The sequence below is a fragment of the Coregonus lavaretus genome (assembly GCF_964263955.1).
Source record: "Coregonus lavaretus genome assembly, contig: HAP1_SCAFFOLD_8167, whole genome shotgun sequence".
Lineage (NCBI taxonomy): Eukaryota > Metazoa > Chordata > Actinopteri > Salmoniformes > Salmonidae > Coregonus > Coregonus lavaretus.
This window is the reverse complement of record NW_028156485.1, coordinates 1-22418: the sequence shown is the minus strand read 5'-3', so window position 1 is coordinate 22418 and position 22418 is coordinate 1. Positions and strand designations below refer to the sequence as shown.

The 22418-nt window shown below is 44.0% G+C and overlaps 1 protein-coding gene across 1 annotated transcript; it reads right to left on the bottom strand.

Annotated features, from left to right (window-relative positions):
• Positions 1-1395: 1395 nt before the first annotated feature.
• Positions 1396-15714, bottom strand: LOC311126300 (NLR family CARD domain-containing protein 3-like; the record flags this gene model as incomplete). The annotated part of the gene is made up of 5 exons (XM_084200309.1): positions 15640-15714; positions 14719-14838; positions 3867-4102; positions 1901-3701; positions 1396-1569 (listed from the first exon to the last, which is right to left on the bottom strand). Coding segments are annotated over exons 1-5 (2399 nt in total), but the record flags the coding sequence as incomplete, so codon positions are not given.
• Between the last annotated feature and the right edge of the window lie 6704 nt (positions 15715-22418).

Here is a 22418-nt window from a genome sequence, read left to right as displayed (position 1 = left end):
ATCCGTCTGGCCCTGCGGCCTTGTGAATGTTGACCTGCTTAAAAGTCTTACTCACATCGGCTACGGAGAGCGTGATCACATAGTCGTCCGGAACAGCTGGTGCTCTCATGCATGCTTCAGTGTTGCTTGCCTCGAAGCGAGCATAGAAGTGGTTTAGCTCGTCTGGTAGGCTTGTGTCACTGGGCAGCTCGCGGCTGTGCTTCCCTTTGTAGTCTGTAATAGTTTTCAAGCCCTGCCACATCCGACGAGCGTCAGAGCCAGTGTAGTATGATTCAATCTTAGACCTGTATTGACTCTTTGCCTGTTTGATGGTTCGTCGGAGGTCATAGCGGGATTTCTTATAAGCGTCCGGGTTAGAGTCCCGTTCCTTGAAAGCGGCAGCTCTACCCTTTAGCTCAGTGCGGATGTTTCCTGTAATCCATGGCTTCTGGTTGGGGTATGTACGTACGGTCACTGTGGGGACGACATCATCGATGCACTTATTGATGAAGCCAGTGACTGATGTGGTGTACTCCTCAATGCTGTCTGAAGAATCCCTGAACATGTTCCAGTCTGTGCTAGCAAAACAGTCCTGTAGCTTAGCATCTGCGTCATCTGACCACTTTTTTATTAGCCGAGTCACTGGTGCTTCCTGCTTCAGTTTTTGCTTATAAGCAGGAATCAGGAGGATAGAGTTATGGTCAGATTTGCCAAATGGAGGGCGAGGGAGAGCTTTGTATGCGTCTCTGTGTGTGGAGTAAAGGTGGTCTAGAGTTTTTTCCCCTCTGGTTGCACATGGTTGCACATCCTCTGTAACTTTCTCATTCATCATCATTCACGATTCATTCATGATTATTCATAATTATGGTAGCATCCACATGAATGTAGAAGTGTTCAGAAACATATTCTATTCTTACTGACAATACAAGTGAAGTGACTCCAAAATGACAGGACATTATTCACCATTCAGTTTCTATTGGGAAAAACATCATCCAAAACACAACCAAGACAAACTGCAAATGTATTCAACAAGTTTGTAGAATCACAAGCTTGATGTAATCACTGCAGGCAAAGAATATTCAAAGACCAAACACTAAAACACTAAACATTGGACTAAATTAATTTGTCCAAATACTTATTACTTTTTCAAATGGGAGAACTAGATACATTAAGTGCTTTCATTTCTAAACAGTAAAACAGGTATGTATGAATACCCTCAAATAAAAGGTGACATTCTGTACTGTCGCCTAATATGAAACATTATATCTCAAATCCAAAATGCTGGAGCATAGCACCAAATGTAAAACTGTAAACTTCACTGTCCAAACACATATGGTGTGGACTATGTGTGCCTGGTAAACACATGTGGATCTGGTGAACAGTTATCACTTGTTGACCAACTACAGGAATACTGACCTCAGAGTCTCCAGTTTACAGTGGGGATTCCCCATTCCAGCAGAGAGCAGCTTCACTCCTGAATCATTCAGGACATTGTTACTCAGATCCAGCTCTCTCAGGTTTGAGGGGTTTGAACTGAGAGCTGAGGCCAACACTTCACAGGATGTGTCTGTGAGTTTACAGCCAGTGAGTCTGTCAACAGAGTAAATACCATGAGGGACAGGTTGGATTAAAATGTTACATTTAGCTTCCCTGCTTACAGTTACCTCTTCACTAATAATGTGAACACTGTGTATAGATGTCTCAATGCTACAACTTTTCTGATCCGTTTGTATTACAGTTTGTTTAAGAGTTTTCAGCTGATAGAAAGTTTAGTCGGCCAATGAAAATATTGTTGTTCTTACATACAGTAAAGTTTGGTCTGAGGGATAGTCACATGAGTACTTACAGAGCCCGTCAGCCAATAAAAATGCTGCTGTAACTACAATGTGTTTTGATGTGGGATATTTCCATGAATACTTACAGAGCTTTCCTGTAGCCTCTCACAGCTGGGAGCAGTCTCCTACGACCCTCCTCTGATGTCTTGTATACCTTCAGGTCAAACACATCCAGAACCTCCTCTGATATCTGTAGCATGTAGGCCAGCGCTGAACACTGAGAAAGTGTGAGGTTTTTGGATCTCTTCTCTGACCTCAAGTACGCTTGGATTTCCTCCTGTACTGAATGGTCTTTCATCTCTATCAGACAGTGGAAGAGATTGATGCACCTCTCAGGGGAGATGTTCTTCCTCTGCATCACCTTCAGGGAACGGATTGTTTTCTGGACGCTGTCTGGACTGCTTTCTGTCTGTGTCACCAGACCTCGTAGGAGTTTCTGATTGGACTCCAGTGACATGCCATGAAGGAAGCGGACAAAGAGGTCCAGGTGTCCATTCTTGCTCTCCAAGGCTTTATCCACGGTACTCTTCAGCAGCTCATGCAAGGTTAGCTCTTCAGATGCAGCTCTAGACTTTCCCTTGAGGAAGGGCTTCAGTGCATCCATGTTCTTGGTTGTGTAACAATGGTACATGTAGACAGCTGAGAGAAACTCCTGAATGCTCAGATGAACAAAGCAGTACACCACTCTCTGAAATAACACAGACTCTTCTTTACAGATTTGTGTGCACACTCCTGAGTACACTGAGGCTTCTTTGACATCAATGCCACACTCTTTCAGGTCTTCTTCATAGAACATGAGATTACCCTTCTCCAGATTTTCAAACGCCAGCTTCCCCAGCTTCAGAAGAATTTCCTTATCTGACTCCATGAGCTCCTGTTGATCCATCTCATCTCTTCCATGATATTTCTGGTTCTTCAGGCTGGTCTGAATGAGCAGGAAGTGTATTGCCATCTCAGTCAGAGTCGTGGGCATCTCTCTCCTCTTGTCTGTACTCAACATGTGCTCAAGGACTATTGCAGAAATCCAACAGAACACTGGCATGTGGCACATGATGTGGAGGCTCCTTGATGTCTTTATGTGTGAGATGATTCTGCTGGCCAGGTCCTCATCACTGAATCTCTTCCTGAAGTACTCCTCCTTCTGTGGGTCATTGAACCCTCGTACCTCTGTCACCTGGTCAACACACTTAGGGGGGATCTGATTGGTTGCTGCAGGTCGGGAGGTTATCCATAGGAGAGCAGAGGGAAGCAGATTCCCCATGATGAGGTTTGTCAGCAGAACATCGACAGACGATGTCTGGGTGACATCAGACACCTTTTCATTGTGCTGGAAATCCAATGGAAGTCTGCTTTCATCCAAACCATCAAAGATGAACATAGCTTTACAGGCAGTGAGTTTCTTTGCATTGCCTATGTCTAGTTCTGTGTGGAAGCCATTTAAAAGTCTGAGAAGACTGTACTGGAGATCTTTAATCAAGTTCAGCTCCCGGAAAGGAAGCACAAATATGATATCCACACCTTGGTTCGCCTTCTCTTCAGCCCAGTCTAGGATGAACTTCTGCACAGAGACTGTTTTTCCGATGCCAGCGATGCCCTTCGTCAGCACAGTTCTGATGCTTCTCTCTTGGCCTGGTAAGGGTTTAAAGATGTCATTGCAGTGGATTGCTGTGTCATGTGAGGTTGGTGTCCTGGATGCTGTCTCTAGCTGCCACACCTCATGTTCATTGTTAACCCCTTCACTCTCTCCTTCTGTGATGTAGAGCTCTGTGTAAATCCTGTTGAGGGGAGTTTGGTTCCCTGCTATTTCCATGCCTTCTATCACACATTCATACCTCCTTTTCAGACTGTCTTTATGGTTTACTATAGCTCTCTGCAGGCTGTCATCCACTACAAGGGAAGAAGAACAATGGTGTGTATCAGAAACATTCATTGACAGGATGAAAAGTGGGCCTTCCACAACTACAGTAACTTCTATTATCTCATAATATTGTAGTTAACTACTGTAAATCATATTAAGGTCTTGACTTGGCCCACGTGTGCAAGTGGTCTTACTGTTTTCAGAGCCTCGTGTTTTATTGGGTTGACTCAGGTGCTGTAGTACAGGCCGTGTTCTGGATCTCTTTCTACACTGAGGACAGTCATAGTCTCCTGAAGGAGCAGGTTTCTCCCAGTATCTGGTGATGCACTGTCTGCAGAACCTGTGTCCACAGGTGATAGAGACTGGATCCCTCAGCACCTGCTGACACACTGCACACCTGGACTGATCCTCTGGCAGAGTAGACCTTCCACTACAGAGATAAAGGAGAGAGAGATTGTAGATGTTAATACTGATCCTTTAACAGAGTAGACCATCCACTACAGAGATAAAGGAGAGAGAGAGATTGTAGATGTTAATACTGATCCTCTAACATAGTAGACCTTCCACTACAGAGATAAAGGAGAGAGAGATTGTAGATGTTAATACTGTTCATAGACAGCCAGCTGGGAACAGTATACTCTGCTCTCTGAGTGTGGTAGTAGCCTCTGGAAAGGATAACATGTCCACAGTGGTATTACTAAACTATATGAACTCAGAAGGTTGTAGAAACATGTCCACAGTGGTATTACTAAACTATATGAACTCAGGTTGTAGAAATATGTCCACAGTGGTATTACTAAACTATATGAACTCAGAAGGTTGTAGAAACATGTCCACAATGGTATTACTAAACTATATGAACTCAGGTTGTAGAAACATGTCCACAGTGGTATTACTAAACTATATGAACTCAGAAGGTTGTAGAAACATGTCCACAGTGGTATTACTAAACTATATGAACTCAGAAGGTTGTAGAAACATGTCCACAGTGGTATTACTAAACTATATGAACTCAGAAGGTTGTAGCAACATGTCCACAGTGGTATTACTAAACTATATGAACTCAGAAGGTTGTAGAAACATGTCCACAGTGGTATTACTAAACTATATGAACTCAGATTGTAGAAATCTTCAAAAGTATAGAATGTACACACTAAGAAAAGAGGGTTCCGCAAGGGTTCTTTGGGAAGGTGATGGTTCTATGTGGAACCATAATGACTCAAAGAACCCTTCAAGCCATTCAATGGTTCTTTGCAGTTCACAAAAAGGGTTATTTGCGTTTTAGTGATAATTAAAATGTAGAGGCAGTGGCTCATTAGAATATTTTGCGGAGTGGTTTGTTCAAAGCTCTTTTTGTGTAACAGTGAGTGAGTGCCATTGACGTTTATCTAATGTGTTGTGTTCTGCAATGACTGTTAATACACACAGTTTTGTAGGACTATGGCCAGTGACGGTGTCTTGTGAACGACTCACGTATGGCCTTGTGTCAATTGAGAACGGTTGACTAAGTCAGTGGTTCTCAATTCTCTCCTCAGTGATCTAGTGATGTTACGTTTCATACTGAAGCTCCAAGGCATGCGTTGAAATCGCTAAGCAGCTAACTTCGAATCAGTGTTCCGATGAGTGTATCACTTTATCAGAAGTACGTCATCAATGATGTCCGAAGCTTTGTTTAATCACATGCTTTTTCAAACCGTGTGTTGCAAAATGCGAGATCCCACTGATTTCACCGTGGTTCCAATGCTTTCTTCGATTAAGCTGCTTTCAAACACCGACCACTACGGGATATCATACTTATACATTTAGTTAGGATTTTGTACAAGTAATTTCACCTGACTGGTGTCTTAGCTGGTAGAGTAGGGAACTATGGAACATTCCAGGATGTGGGGGTATGAGTTCGAATCCCGTTGAAGAGACACTATTTAGAAAATAGTTTTGCGAAACCACACTTTCTGCACTGTTCAAATCATTTGTTTTATTTAGTATAGTATAAGCTTCTCTCTTAAGCATCCTCAATAATGCCATAGATTCCATTTTTGAAAAATAGTCAACTTGAAGGCAGAAAAATAAGCATGTGTCACGCCCTGACTCTGGGGACTCGTATTTGTTGAGTCAGGGTGTGTATATTCATTGTGGTGATGTTCTATGTTGCATTTTCTATGTTTAGATCTAGTATGTGTAGATCTATGTTGGCCGGTGTGGTTCCCAATCAGAGGCAGCTGTAGCTCGTTGTCTCTGATTGGGGCCCATACTTAGGCAGCCTATTGGCACTAGTGGGTTGTGGGATCTTGTTCCGTGTTATGGTATGGTATGGTATGGTATGGTATGGTATGGTATGGTATGGTATGGTATGGTATGGTATGGTATGGTATGGTATGGTATGGTATGGTATGGTATGGTATGGTATGGTATGGTATGGTATGGTATGGTATGGTATGTTGTGTTGTGTTGTGCTGTGCTGCCTTGGACTTCACGTTACGTTTGTTTATTGTTTTGTCGTTGTGTTTATTCGTTAATAAACATGTATGCATATCACGCTGCGCCTTGGTCCGTCCCGTCTATAAACGATCGTGACAGAAGATCCCACCAAACGAGGACCAAGCAGCGTGTTCAGGAGCAAATGCCGGGAATTCAACAGGAGGTTACATTAGTAGATGTCCTCCTCGGTTGGGGGAGAAATACGGAGGAGGAGGCCGTCCGTTACCGGAAGGCGATGAAGGAGGATGCCCAGGTAGGAGAGGAGAAACGGCGCCAACAGTGCCGATGACGGAGACCCGAGAGGCAACCCAAGAACATTTTGGGGGGGGGGCACACGGTGTGGACGACGAGGCAGCAGGAGGCCGTTAAAGGGCGGATCTGCAGGTTAGGAGAGGAGGCCACCATGTTACGGAGGCTATTGGTTCAGAGGGAGCAGGAGTTATTCGGTCAGAGGGAGGAGCTACAGGGGGCAAAAAGGAAGAAGGAAGGTGTAGAGGCACGGCGAGAGGAGCTGGTTAGGTAGCAGAAGGAGCGGGGGTTAATAAAGGAACCCAGTCCCGCTCCTCGCACCAAGCAAGTGGTGCGTGTCGCCAGTCCGGTCCGGCCCGTTCCTGCTCCCCGCACTAAGCCAGTGGTGCGTGTTCCCAGTACGGCCTGACCCGTTCCTGCTCCCCGCACTAAGCCAGTGGTGCGTGTTCCCAGTACGGTCCGGCCCGTTCCTGCTCCTTGCATCAAGCCAGTGGTGCGCGTCGCCAGCCCGGTCCGGCCTGTTCCTGTCCCTCGCACCAAACCAGTGGTGCGCGTCGCCAGCCCGGCCCGGCCTGTTCCTGTCCCTCGCACCAAGCCAGTGGTGCCCGTCGCCAGCCCGGTCCGGTCTGTTCCTGTCCGTCGCACCAAGCCAGTGGTGCCCGTCGCCAGCCCGGTCCGGTCTGTTCCTGTCCGTCGCACCAAGCCAGTGGTGCGCGTCGCCAGCCCGGCCCGGCATGTTCATGCCCCTCGCACCAAGCCAGTGGTGCGTGTCGCCGGCCCGGCCCGGCCTGTTCCTGCCCCTCGCACCAAGCCAGTGGTGCGCGTCGCCAGCCCGGCCCGGCCTGTTCCTGTCCCTCGCACCAAGCCAGTGGTGCGCGTCGCCAGCCGGCCCGGCCTGTTCCTGTCCCTCGCACCAAGCCAGTGGTGCGCGTCGCCAGCCCAGCCCGGCCTGTTCCTGTCCCTCGCACCAAACCAGTGGTGCGCGTCGCCAGCCCGGTCCGGCCTGTTCCTGCTCCTCGCACCAAGCCAGTGGTGCGTGTGTCCAGTACGGCACGGCCCGTGCCTGTCCCACCGGTGCCTAATCCAGCTCCGGTTAGCTGCTCAACTCCGGAGCCAGAGAAATCCGCTCCACCGTCGTCGGGTCCAGCTCCGGTCAGCGGCTCCAGTCCAGACCCAGACGTCAGCCCCTCTCCAGGTTCGGGGTCTCCCACACCAGGGTCCAGACAGGGCTTGGTACTTCGTGGGAGGAAGGAGAGGGGAAGCAGCGCGCCGAGGTCCAGACCAGACCAGGGGTGCAACAGGGAGGTGGAGAGTAAGTGGTCGTCACGCCCTGAGCCGGATCCGCCTCCGAGGTGGAATGCCCACCTGGCCCCTACCCTGTTATGTTTATGTTGTGCGGTCGGAGTCCGCACCTTTGGGGGGGGGGGGGGGTACTGTCACGCCCTGACTCTGGGGACTCGTATTTGTTGAGTTAGGGTGTGTATTTTCTGTGTAGTAATTTCTATGTTGCATTTTCTATGTTCAGATCTAGATCGTGTAGATCACTAGTTGGTTGTGGGATCTTGTTCTGTGTTAAGGTATGGTATGGTATGGTATGGTATGGTATGGTATGGTATGGTATGGTATGGTATGGTATGGTATGTTGTGCTGCCTTGGACTTCACGTATCGTTTGTTTATTGTTTTATCGTTGTGTTTATTCGTTAATAAACATGTATGCATATCACGCTGCGCCTGGTTCCGTCCCGTCTATAAACGATCGTGACAGCATGATGTAAAGATGTGAACTGACTGGAGGCTATTAAAGCCAACGACTTACCGCTAAAGAGTTTTGATCAAATCAGTGGAGAAAAAATGACCTTTATCTGATAATCACACATTGCTATTTATTGCTGACCAGCAGATGTCACTAATGTGCATTGTGAATGAATAAAGAAGCTCAGAGCAATTAACCTATTTGACACAATTGGCTGGAAAGCCTCATTAGCAAACTAAGTTTCCTGAAGCAATCACTACAGTGACCCACAGCAGTTTGAGAGCTAGCACATCTGATGCAACTGGTCATGGCAGGTAGCCTAGCGTTAAGAGCCAGTAACTGAAAGGCAGGTAGCCTAGCATTAAGAGCCAGTAACTGAAAGGCAGGTAGCCTAGCGTTAAGAGCCAGTAACTGAAAGGCAGGTAGCCTAGCGTTAAGAGCCAGTAACTGAAAGGCAGGTAGCCTAGCATTAAGAGCCAGTAACTGAAAGGCAGGTAGCCTAGCGTTAAGAGCCAGTAACTGAAAGGCAGGTAGCTTAGCATTAAGAGCCAGTAACTGAAAGGTCGCTGGTTTGAATCCCCGAGCCGACTAGGTGAAAAATCAGCCAATGTGCCCTTGAGCAAGGCACTTCACCCTAATTGCCCTATGTTGCTCTGCATAAGAGCGTCTGCTAAAATGTTAAATATAACACCTATGGAATTTTAACAATATAGTATGGCTAACCAGAATACAAAAAAAAAAACTGTAATGTTCTTCAAAAGGATCTACAAAGAACCTTTGAGATTGAGGAAGGTTCTTTAGTGAACCATTCTCTATAAAGGTTCTATAAAGAACCATAACAAAGGGCTCTTTATAGCCAAAAAAAGGTCTGTAACCATAGCGAACCCTTTTTTGGCACTACATAGAACCTTTAGTTGTTAGTGTGTAACCACTAAATGCATTTAAGAAAAATGATTTGTTGTTACAAACAAACTGCAAATATCAAGGCAGTTGTCATTAAATGTTACAATATGTTTTATTTATTGTGATTTGTGTAGAGCAAAACATTACATTCTATTCAATTATAAAGCCCTTTGTAAAAAAAATACTGCATTACCTAAAATGGTTACTAACCTATAGAAGTATGAGATACCATGCCCGGTCACAGGGATGGAGAACTCCTTCCTTCTGTCACTACAGATTTAGATGGAGAACTCCTTCCTTCTGTCACTACAGATTTAGATGGAGAACTCCTTCCTTCTGTCACTACAGATTTAGATGGAGAACTCCTTCCTTCTGTCACTACAGATTTAGATGGAGAACTCCTTCCTTCTGTCACTACAGATTTAGATGGAGAACTCCTTCCTTCTGTCACTACAGATTTAGATGGAGAACTCCTTCCTTCTGTCACTACAGATTTAGATGGATAACTCCTTCCTTCTGTCACTACAGATTTAGATGGATAACTCCTTCCTTCTGTCACTACAGATTTAGATGGAGAACTCCTTCCTTCTGTCACTACAGATTTAGATGGATAACTCCTTCCTTCTGTCACTACAGATTTAGATGGAGAACTCCTTCCTTCTGTCACTACAGATTTAGATGGAGAACTCCTTCCTTCTGTCACTACAGATTTAGATGGATAACTCCTTCCTTCTGTCACTACAGATTTAGATGGAGAACTCCTTCCTTCTGTCACTACAGATTTAGATGGAGAACTCCTTCCTTCTGTCACTACAGATTTAGATGGAGAACTCCTTCCTTCTGTCACTACAGATTTAGATGGAGAACTCCTTCCTTCTGTCACTACAGATTTAGATGGAGAACTCCTTCCTTCTGTCACTACAGATTTAGATGGAGAACTCCTTCCTTCTGTCACTACAGATTTAGATGGAGAACTCCTTCCTTCTGTCACTACAGATTTAGATGGATAACTCCTTCCTTCTGTCACTACAGATTTAGATGGAGAACTCCTTCCTTCTGTCACTACAGATTTAGATGGATAACTCCTTCCTTCTGTCACTACAGATTTAGATGGATAACTCCTTCCTTCTGTCACTACAGATTTAGATGGATAACTCCTTCCTTCTGTCACTACAGATTTAGATGGAGAACTCCTTCCTTCTGTCACTACAGATTTAGATGGAGAACTCCTTCCTTCTGTCACTACAGATTTAGATGGATAACTCCTTCCTTCTGTCACTACAGATTTAGATGGAGAACTCCTTCCTTCTGTCACTACAGATTTAGATGGAGAACTCCTTCCTTCTGTCACTACAGATTTAGATGGAGAACTCCTTCCTTCTGTCACTACAGATTTGGGTAAAACAGCTTTTCATTTCTTTGCACCTCACTTATGGAACAATCTTCAAAATACCGTCCAGTTTGATGCATGGGGGCCTTTTGGTCCATTCATATTGTTAGTAGAGGACCTCTTCACTGAGGAATGTGGTTGTTTTTTATTATGTTTTTTTTTTATCATGGGGTTTTTTATCATGTTTTTTTTTGTATTTTTCTTTTTGTGTTTCCTGCCTTGATTGTAGCATCTGTCTCTCTAACTTGTATTGTGTAATTGCTGTAATTCATTTTATTGTGTAATTTCTGTAATTACTTTTGTGTAATTGCTGTATTTCCTTGTATTGTGTAATTGCTGTAATTACTTTGATTGTGTAATTGCTGAAATTACTTGTAGTGTAATTGCTGTAATTACTTTTATTGTGTAATTGCTGTAATTACTTTTATTGTGTTCTTGCTTGGTCTTGTCATGCAGGTCTCCATTTAAACAGACCTTGGTCTCAATCAGACTACCTTGCCTTAAATAAAGGTTAAAAGGTGCAATATGTAACTTTTTGGGTGACCCGACCAAATTCATATAGAAATGTAAGATCTGGCATTCAAAGCAAGTCTAGGAAGCGGTAGATCTGTTCTATGTGAGCTATTTCTTTGCTTCCCGGTCTTAAGTTTCGGTTTTGCGTCTTTTAATTTCGGTTTTGTACACCAGTTGAAAATACAATATTTTTGTTTATGGAAAATATATTTCATATCGGTTTTGATGATACAATGATTCTCTACACTATACTTGCTTGTTTTGTCACATAAACTGAAATAACGTGAACAATTAGAATTTTAGCAACCAGCAACTGGCAGGAATAAATAAACCACTATGAAACAACATGTTAAAATATACACTGAGTGGACAAAACACACAAAGCCCCCTCCTGCTTTACAGTATATACTCAGATACACAAAATACAGGTAAAAGTCAGTAAATTAGAATATTTTGAAAAACTTGATTTATTTCAGTAATTGCATTCAAAAGGTGTAACTTGTACATTATATTTATTCATTGCACACAGACTGATGCATTCAAATGTTTATTTCATTTAATTTTGATGATTTGAAGTGGCAACAAATGAACATCCAAAATTCCGTGTGTCACAAAATTAGAATATTGTGTAAGGGTTACATTTTGAAGACACCTGGTGCCACAAACTAATCAGCTGATTAACTCAAAACACCTGCAAAGGGCTTTAAATGGTCTCTCAGTCCAGTTCTGAAGCCTACACAAACATGGGGAAGACTTCAGATTTGACAGCTGTCCAAAAGGCGACCATCGACACATTGCACAAGGAGGGAAAGACACAAAAGGTTATTGCAGAAGAGGCTGGCTGTTCTCAGAGCTCTGTGTCCAAACACATTAATAGAGAGGCAAAGGGAAGGAAAAACTGTGGTCAGAAAAAGTGTACAAGCGATAGGGATCACCGCGCCCTAGTCAAGATTGTGAAAAAAAACCCATTCAAAAATGTGGGGGAGATTCACAAGGAGTGGACAGCTGCTGGAGTCAGGGCTTCAAGATCCACCACCAAGAGACGCTTGAAAGACATGGGTTTCAACTGCCGCATACCTCGTGTCAAGCCACTGTTGACCAAGAAACAGCGCGAAAAGCGTCTCACCTGGGCTAAGGAAAAAAAGAGCTGGACTGCTGCTGAGTGGTCTAAAGTCATGTTTTCTGACGAAAGCAAATTTTGCATTTCCTTTGGAAATCGAGGTCCCAGAGTCTGGAGGAAGACAGGAGAGGCACAGGATCCACGTTGCCTGAAGTCTAGTGTAAAGTTTCCACCATCAGTGATGGTTTGGGGTGCCATGTCATCTGCTGGTGTCGGTCCACTCTGTTTCCTGAGATCCAGGGTCAACGCAGCCGTCTACCAGCAAGTTTTAGAGCACTTCATGCTTCCTGCTGCTGACCTGCTCTATGGAGATGGAGATTTCAGGTTCCAACAGGACTTGGCGCCTGCACACAGCGCAAAATCTACCCGTGCCTGGTTTACGGACCATGGTATTTCTGTTCTAAATTGGCCAGCCAACTCCCCTGACCTTAGCCCCATAGAAAATCTGTGGGGTATTGTGAAAAGGAAGATGCAGAATGCCAGACCCAACAACGCAGAAGAGTTGAAGGCCACTATCAGAGCAACCTGGGCTCTCATAACACCTGAGCAGTGCCAGAAACTCATCGACTCCATGCCACGCCGCATTAATGCAGTAATTGAGGCAAAAGGAGCTCCAACCAAGTATTGAGTATTGTACATGCTCATATTTTTCATTTTCATACTTTTCAGTTGGCCAACATTTCTAAAAAATCCCTTTTTTGTATTAGCCTTAAGTAATATTCTAATTTTGTGACACACGGAATTTTGGATTTTCATTTGTTGCCACTTCAAATCATCAAAATTAAATGAAATAAACATTTGAATGCATCAGTCTGTGTGCAATGAATAAATATAATGTACAAGTTACACCTTTTGAATGCAATTACTGAAATAAATCAAGTTTTTCAAAATATTCTAATTTACTGACTTTTACCTGTACATACAGTGGGGAGAACAAGTATATGATACACTGCCGATTTTGCAGGTTTTCCTACTTACAAAGCATGTAGAGGTCTGTAATTTTTATCATAGGTACACTTCAACTGTGAGAAAATCACATTGTATGATTTTTAAGTAATTAATTTGCATTTTATTGCATGACATAAGTATTTGATACATCAGAAAAGCAGAACTTAATATTTGGTACAGAAACCTTTGTTTGCAATTACAGAGATCATACGTTTCCTGTAGGTCTTGACCAGGTTTGCACACACTGCAGCAGGGATTTTGGCCCACTCCTCCATACAGACCTTCTCCAGATCCTTCAGGTTTCGGGGCTGTCGCTGGGCAATACGGACTTTCAGCTCCCTCAAAAGATTTTCTATTGGGTTCAGGTCTGGAGACTGGCTAGGCCACTCCAGGACCTTGAGATGCTTCTTACGGAGCCACTCCTTAGTTGCCCTGGCTGTGTGTTTCGGGTCGTTGTCATGCTGGAAGACCCAGCCATGACCCATCTTCAATGCTCTTACTGAGGGAATGAGGTTGTTGGCCAAGATCTCGCGATACATGGCCCCATCCATCCTCCCCTCAATACGGTGCAGTCGTCCTGTCCCCTTTGCAGAAAAGCATCCCCAAAGAATGATGTTTCCACCTCCATGCTTCACGGTTGGGATGGTGTTCTTGGGGTTATACTCATCCTTCTTCTTCCTCCAAACATGGCGAGTGGAGTTTAGACCAAAAAGCTCTATTTTTGTCTCATCAGACCACATGACCTTCTCCCATTCCTCCTCTGGATCATCCAGATGGTCATTGGCAAACTTCAGTCTCATCAGACCACATGACCTTCTCCCATTCCTCCTCTGGATCATCCAGATGGTCATTGGCAAACTTCAGTCGGGCCTGGACATGCGCTGGCTTGAGCAGGGGGACCTTGCGTGCGCTGCAGGATTTTAATCCATGACGGCGTAGTGTGTTACTAATGGTTTTCTTTGAGACTGTGGTCCCAGCTCTTTTCAGGTCATTGAACAGGTCCTGCCTTGTAGTTCTGGGCTGATCCCTCACCTTCCTCATGATCATTGATGCCCCACGAGGTGAGATCTTGCATGGAGCCCCAGACCGAGGGTGATTGACCGTCATCTTGAACTTCTTCCATTTTCTAATAATTGCGCCAACAGTTGTTGCCTTCTCACCAAGCTGCTTGCCTATTGTCCTGTAGCCCATCCCAGCCTTGTGCAGGTCTACAATTTTATCCCTGATGTCCTTACACAGCTCTCTGGTCTTGGCCATTGTGGAGAGGTTGGAGTCTGTTTGATTGAGTGTGTGGACAGGTGTCTTTTATACAGGTAACGAGTTCAAACAGGTGCAGTTAATACAGGTAATGAGTGGAGAACAGGAGGGCTTCTTAAAGAAAAACTAACAGGTCTGTGAGAGCCGGAATTCTTACTGGTTGGTAGGTGATCAAATACTTATGTCATGCAATAAAATGCAAATTAATTATTTAAAAATCATACAATGTGATTTCCTGGATTTTTGTTTTAGATTCCGTCTCTCACAGTTGAAGTGTACCTATGATAAAAATTACAGACCTCTACATGCTTTGTAAGTAGGAACACCTGCAAAATCGGCAGTGTATCAAATACTTGTTCTCCCCACTGTATTTGTTCAGATCTTGAAGATTCTCCTCTTCAATAGTAATATAATCAATTCTTCCAGTAACTTACCTAGGGTCAAAGGTCACTGGTCCATCACTAAAATGTATAGGACGATGCATAGAGAAGTCACTCTTCATGGACAGATGACTGGGTACTGGAGAGACTGATCTCCGAATTTGGTTGGAGATTCTGGAAAACATAATAAATCCCCATGAAACTACATTATAAAATATATAAAAACTATATTTCAAGAGATAAAATACATTACATGAAGCAATAAAATATATGCCATTATATAAAGCAAAAAACATACACTGAGTATACAAAACATTAAGAACACCTTCCTAATATTGAGTTGCACCTCCCCTCTCTTTTGCCCTCAGAACAGCCTCAACTCGTCGGGGCATGGACTCTACAAGGTGCCGAAAGCGTCCCACAGGAATGCTGGCCCATGTTGACTCCAATGCGTCCCACAGTTGTGTCAAAATGGCTGGATGTCCTTTGGGTAGTGGACCACTCTTGATACACACAGGAAACTTTTGAGCGTGAACAACCCAGCAGCGTTGCAGTTCTTGACAAAAACCTGTGTGCCTGGTACCTACTACCATACCCCGTTCAAAGACACTTAAATATTTTGTCTTGCCTATTCACCATCTGAATGGCACATTTACACAATCCATGTCTCAATTGTCTCAAGGCTTAAAAATCCTTCATTAACCTGTCTCCTCCCCTTCATCTACACTGATTGAAGTTGATTTAACAAGTTACATAAATAAGAGATCATATCTTTCACCTGGATTCACCTTATCAATCTATGTCATGGAAAAAGCAGGTGTTCATAATGTTTTGTACACTCAGTGTATTAAAATATATGACATAAACAACTAATTATAAGCAGATGCTTTACAGTATATACTCAGATACACAAAATACATCTGGTTTCAGATCTTGAAGATTCTCATCTTCAATAGTAATATGATACATTTTTACCTAGGGTCAAAGGTCACTGGTCCATCACTAAAATGTATATGACGATGCATAGAGAAGTCACTCTTCATGGACAGATGACTGGGTACTGGAGAGACTGATCTCCAAATTTGGTTGGAGATTCTGGAAAACATAATAAATCCCCATGAAACTACATTATAAAATATATAAAAACTATATTTCAAGAGATAAAATACATTACATGAAGCAATAAAATATATGCCATTACATAAAGCAAAAAACATACACTGAGTGTACAAAACATTAAGAACACCTTCCTAATATTGAGTTGCACCTCCCCTCTCTTTTGCCCTCAGAACAGCCTCAACTCCTCGGGGCATGGACTCTACAAGGTGTCGAAAGCGTCCCACAGGGATGCTGGCCCATGTTGACGCCAATGCGTCCCACAGTTGTGTCAAAATGGCTGGATGTCCTTTGGGTAGTGGACCATTCTTGATACATACAGGAAAATTTTGAGCGTGAAAAACCCAGCAGCGTTGCAGTTCTTGACAAAAACCTTTGTGCCTGGTACCTACTACCATACCCCGTTCAAAGACACTTCAATATTTTGTCTTGCCTATTCACCATCTGAATGGCACATTTACACAATCCATGTCTCAATTGTCTCAAGGCTTAAAAATCATTCATTAACCTCTCTCCTCCCCTTCATCTCCACTGATTGAAGTTGATTTAACAACTTACATAAATAAGAGATCATATCTGTCACCTGGATTCACCTTATCAATCTATGTCATGGAAAAAGCAGGTGTTCATAATGTTTTCTACACTCAGTGTATTAAAATATATGACATAGACAACTAATTATAAGCAGATGCTTTACAGTATACAGTGGGGAAAAAAAGTATTTAGTCAGCCACCAATTGTGCAAGTTCTCCCACTTAAAAAGATGAGAGAGGCCTGTAATTTTCATCACAGGTAGACGTCAACTATGACAGACAAATTGAGGATAAAAAATCCAGAAAATCACATTGTAGGATTTTTAAGGAATTTATTTGCAAATTATGGTGGAAAATAAGTATTTGGTCACCTTCAAAGAAGCAAGATTGCTGGCTCTCACAGACCTGTAACTTCTTCTTTAAGAGGCTCCTCTGTCCTCCACTCGTTACCTGTATTAATGGCACCTGTTTGAACTTGTTAACAGTATAAAAGACACCTGTCCACAACCTCAAACAGTCACACTCCAAACTCCACTATGGCCAAGACCAAAGAGCTGTCAAAGGACACCAGAAACAAAATTGTAGACCTGCACCAGGCTGGGAAGACTGAATCTGCAATAGGTAAGCAGCTTGGTTTGAAAAATCAACTGTGGGAGCAATTATTAGGAAATGGAAGACATACAAGACCACTGATAATCTCCCTCGATCTGGGGCTCCACGCAAGATCTCACCCCGTGGGGTCAAAATGATCACAAGAACGGTGAGCAAAAATCCCAGAACCACACGGGGGGACCTAGTGAATGACCTGCAGAGAGCTGGGACCAAAGTAACAAAGCCTACCATCAGTAACACACTACGCCGCCAGGGACTCAAATCCTGCAGTGCCAGACGTGTCCCCCTGCTTAAGCCAGTACATGTCCAGGCCCGTCTGAAGTTTGCTAGAGTGCATTTGGATGATCCAGAAGAGGATTGGGAGAATGTCATATGGTCAGATGAAACCAAAATAGAAAGTTTTGGTAAAAACTCAACTCGTCGTGTTTGGAGGACAAAGAATGCTGAGTTGCATCCAAAGAACACCATACCTACTGTGAAGCATGGGGGTGGAAACATCATGCTTTGGGGCTGTTTTTCTGCAAAGGGACCAGGACGACTGATCCGTGTAAAGGAAAGAATGAATGGGGTCATGTATCGTGAGATTTTGAGTGAAAACCTCCTTCCCTCAGCAAGGGCATTGAAGATGAAACGTGGCTGGGTCTTTCAGCATGACAATGATCCCAAACACACCGCCCGGGCAACAAAGGAGTGGCTTCGTAAGAAGCATTTCAAGGTCCTGGAGTGGCCTAGCCAGTCTCCAGATCTCAACCCCATAGAAAATCTTTGGAGGGAGTTGAAAGTCTGTGTTGCCCAGCGACAGCCCCAAAACATCACTGCTCTAGAGGAGATCTGCATGGAGGAATGGGCCAAAATACCAGCAACAGTGTGTGAAAACCTTGTGAAGACTTACAGAAAACGTTTGACCTTTGTCATTGCCAACAAAGGGTATATAACAAAGTATTGAGAAACTTTTGTTATTGACCAAATACTTATTTTCCACCATAATTTGCAAATAAATTCATAAAAAATCCTACAATGTGATTTTCTGGAGAAAAAAAATCTAATTTTGTCTGTCATAGTTGACGTGCACCTATGATGAAAATTACAGGTCTCTCTCATATTTTTAAGTGGGAGAACTTCCACAATTGGTGGCTGACTAAATACTTTTTTCCCCACTGTATACTCAGATACACAAAATACATCTGGTTTCAGATCTAGAAGATTCTCCTCTTCAATAGTAATATCATAAATTCTGACCAGTAACTTACCTAGGGTGAAAGGTCACTGATCCATCATTAAAATGTATAGGATGGTCCATAGAGATGTCACTCTTCATGGACAGATGACTGGGTACTGGAGAGACTGATCTCCGAATTTGGTTGGAGATTCTGGAAAACATAATAAATCCCCATGAAACTACATTTTAAAATATTTCAAAACTATATTTCAATAGATAAAATACATTACATGAAGCAATAAAATATATGCCATTACATAAAGCAAAAAACATACACTGAGTATACAAAACATTAAGAACACCTTCCTAATATTGAGTTGCACCTCCCCTCTCTTTTGCCCTCAGAACAGCCTCAACTCGTCGGGGCATGGACTCTACAAGGTGTCGAAAGCGTCCCACAGTGATGCTGGCCCATGTTGACTCCAATGCGTCCCACAGTTGTGTCAAAATGGCTGGATGTCCTTTGGGTAGTGGACCACTCTTGATACACACAGGAAACTTTTGAGCGTGAACAACCCAGCAGCGTTGCAGTTCTTGACAAAAACCTGTGTGCTTGGTACCTACTACCATACCCCGTTCAAAGACACTTAAATATTTTGTCTTGCCTATTCACCATCTGAATGGCACATTTACACAATCCATGTCTCAAGGCTTAAAAATCCTTCTTTAACCTGTCTGCTCTCCTTCATCTACACTGATTGAAGTTGATTTAACAAGTTACATAAATAAGAGATCATATCTTTCACCTGGATTCACCTTATCAATCTATGTCATGGAAAAAGCAGGTGTTCATAATGTTTTGTACACTCAGTGTATTAAAATATGACATAAACAACTAATTATAAGCAGATGCTTTATAGTATATGCTCAGATACACAAAATACATCTTGTTTCAGATCTTGAAGATTCTCATCTTCAATAGTAATATGATACATTTTTACCTAGGGTCAAAGGTCACTGGTCCATCACTAAAATGTATAGGATGATCCATAGAGAAGTCACTCTTCATGGACAGATGACTGGGTACTGGAGAGACTGATCTCAGAGTTTGGTTGGAGATTCTGGAAAACATAATAAATCCCCATGAAACTACATTTTAAAATATATCAAAACTATATTTCAAGAGAAAAAATACATTACATGAAGCAATAAAATATATGCCATTACATAAAGCAAAAAACTTACACTGATTATACAAAACATTAAGAACACCTTCCTAATATTGAGTTTCACCTCCCCTCTCTTTTTCCCTCAGAACAGCCTCAACTCGTCGGGGCATGGACTCTACAATTAAACCTCCACTTTGTCACTGATTGGGTGTCGTCGGGTGAGGTCGTCGGGTAAGCTTGGCTTTATACATAGTTTGGGCTTTGTCGAGTAAGGCTTAAACTATGTATTTAGATTGTAGTTAGGTATTGTAGGTAGTTATCGTGGGTTGTTGTATGTAATTATTGTAGGTTAGTATTGTATTCGGCTGAGCCCGGTGTAGCACGAAGCTAGCTGGCTAATCCACTACCTAGCGGGTAGCTACTGGAAACTATTAGCATCGGTATAGTTGTTTCACGCCTGAGTACCTGTAATTATGCCAGCTGGCTGCCTACAATAATTACATACAATATTTGCCTACCATTCAGCTGTTTTCTAACCTCATCGTCTGAACCGTTAACGTTAGGTAGCAAGTGGCTACTGTGCTTGAAATTTAGCTAGCTTGTTGCTACCTGGATAGCAACTAGTAAACAATAGCTGGAACGTCCTGGCGAACAGACGCGAACTGGCTGAGTCAATTCAGTGGCTAGCTTTGCACTTGGCTAGCTAACAGTAGCTGCTAGGGGTAAGTCATAACCTACATTTGTGTTTTAATTTTACATATTGGTAGCTAGAGTCGTTCAAGGAATTCGGGACATGGGTGACTAGTTAACGTTAGTTTTGCTCTCTCTCTGAAAGCAATGGCTAGCTAGTATGCTAACTATTCTAGCTAACTAACTGGCTGAATAAGTTGACGACGGACTCGCTCAAGCTGTCGGGACTAACACACAACGTTAGACACGGACACGAATGATCTGCTTGGCGTGTTGACACACTGGTGGTTTGTTGTGGCCGAGTATTGGTGCTAAACCGTGTTGTTGGAGTCCGGCATGCTAGCTGGCTGTGGCGTCTTATGACTAGGTGCCCTGGACGATTTTCACGGAAGAATACTGTACCTAGTTAGCTAAATGAATAAACTAAGTTAGTCTATTCCTAGAAACATTGATCCGCTGTAGTTTACAACAATTATAGTTTCTGAGGTGGAAGTTGGGAGAGTTATATTTGGGTGTTGTGGTGAGGGAGGCCCCGCTCTCTCCTTTCCCAGATGTTTAGTTCATTTCATTCCGATCTCCTTTGCATTATTGTAGCCATTTTCTGCAGCCTGTCAACTATGCCTCTGCCTATCCCTGTTCTCTCCTCTCCGCACAGGCTATACAAACGCCTCACACCGCGTGGCTGCTGCCTCTCTAACCTGGTGGTCCCTGCACGCACCACCCACGTGGAGTTCCAGGTCTCAGGCAGCCTCTGGAACTGCCGTTCTGCTGCCAACAAGGCAGAGTTCATCTCAGCCTATGCTACCCTCCAGTCCCTCGACTTCTTGGCGCTGACGGAAACATGGATTACCACTGAAAACACTGCTACTCCTACTGCTCTCTCCTCATCTGACCATGTCTTCTCGCATACCCCGAGAGCATCTAGTCAGCGGGGTGGTGGCACAGGAATCCTCATCTCTTCCAAATGGACATTCTCTATTTTTCCCCTGACCCATCTGTCTATCTCCTCATTTGAATTCCATGCTGTCACAGTCACTAGCCCATTTAAGCTTAATATCCTTGTCATCTATCGCCCTCCAGGTTCCCTTGGAGAGTTCATCAATGAGCTTGACGCCTTGATAAGTTCCTTTCCTGAGGACGGCTCACCCCTCACAGTTCTGGGGGACTTCAACCTCCCTACGTCTAACTTTGACTCATTTCTCTCTGCCTCCTTCTTTCCACTCCTCTCCTCTTTTGACCTCACCCTCTCACCATCCCCCCCTACTCACAAGGCAGGCAATACGCTTGACCTCATCTTTACTAGATGCTGTTCTTCTACTAATCTCACTGCAACTCCCCTCCATGTCTCCGACCACTACTTTGTATCCTTTTCTCTCTCGCTCTCCTCCAACACTACTCACTCTGCCCCTACTCAGATGGTAATGCACCATTGCAACCTTCGCTCTCTCTCTCCCGCTACTCTCTCCTCTTCCATCCTATCATCTCTTCCCTCTGCTCAAACCTTCTCCCTCCAATCTCCTGATTCTGCCTCCTCAATCCTCCTCTCCTCCCTTTCTGCCACCTTTGACTCTCTATGTCCCCTATCCTCCCGGCCGGCTCGGTCCTCCCCTCCAGCTCCGTGGCTTGATGACTCATTGCGAGCTCACAGAACAGGGCTCCGGGCAGCCGAGCGGAAATGGAGGAAAACTAGACTCCCTGCGGACCTGGCATCTTTTCACTCCCTCCTCCCTACATTTTCTTCATCTGTTTCTGCTGCCAAGACCACTTTCTACCACTCTAAATTCCAAGCATCTGCCTCTAACCCTAGGAAGCTCTTTGCCACCTTCTCCTCCCTGCTGAATCCCCCCCCCCCCTCCTCCCTCTCTGTGGATGACTTCGTCAACCATTTTGAAAAGAAGGTTGACGACATCCGATCCTCGTTTGTTAAGTCAAATGACACTGCTGGTCCTGCTCACACTGCCCTACCCTATGCTTTGACTTCTTTCTCCCCTCTCTCTCCAGATAAAATCTTGCGACTAGTGACTGCAGGCTGCCCAACAACCTGCCCGCTTGACCCCAACCCCTCCTCTCTTCTCCAGACCATCTCTGGTGACCTTCTCCCTTACCTCACCTCGCTGATCAACTCATCCTTGACCGCTGACTATGTCCCTTCCGTCTTCAAGAGAGCGAGAGTTGCACCCCTTCTCAAAAAACCAACACTCGATCCCTCTGATGTCAACAACTACAGACCAGTATCCCTTCTTTCTTTTCTCTCCAAAACTATTGAGCGTGCCGTCTTTAGCCAACTCTCTTGCTATCTCTCTCAGAATGACCTTCTTGATCCAAACCAGTCAGGTTTCAAGACTGGTCATTCAACTGAGACTGCTCTTCTCTGTGTCACGGAGGCTCTCCGCACTGCTAAAGCTAACTCTCTCTCCTCTGCTCTTGTCCTTCTAGACCTGTCTGCTGCCTTTGATACTGTGAACCATCAGATCC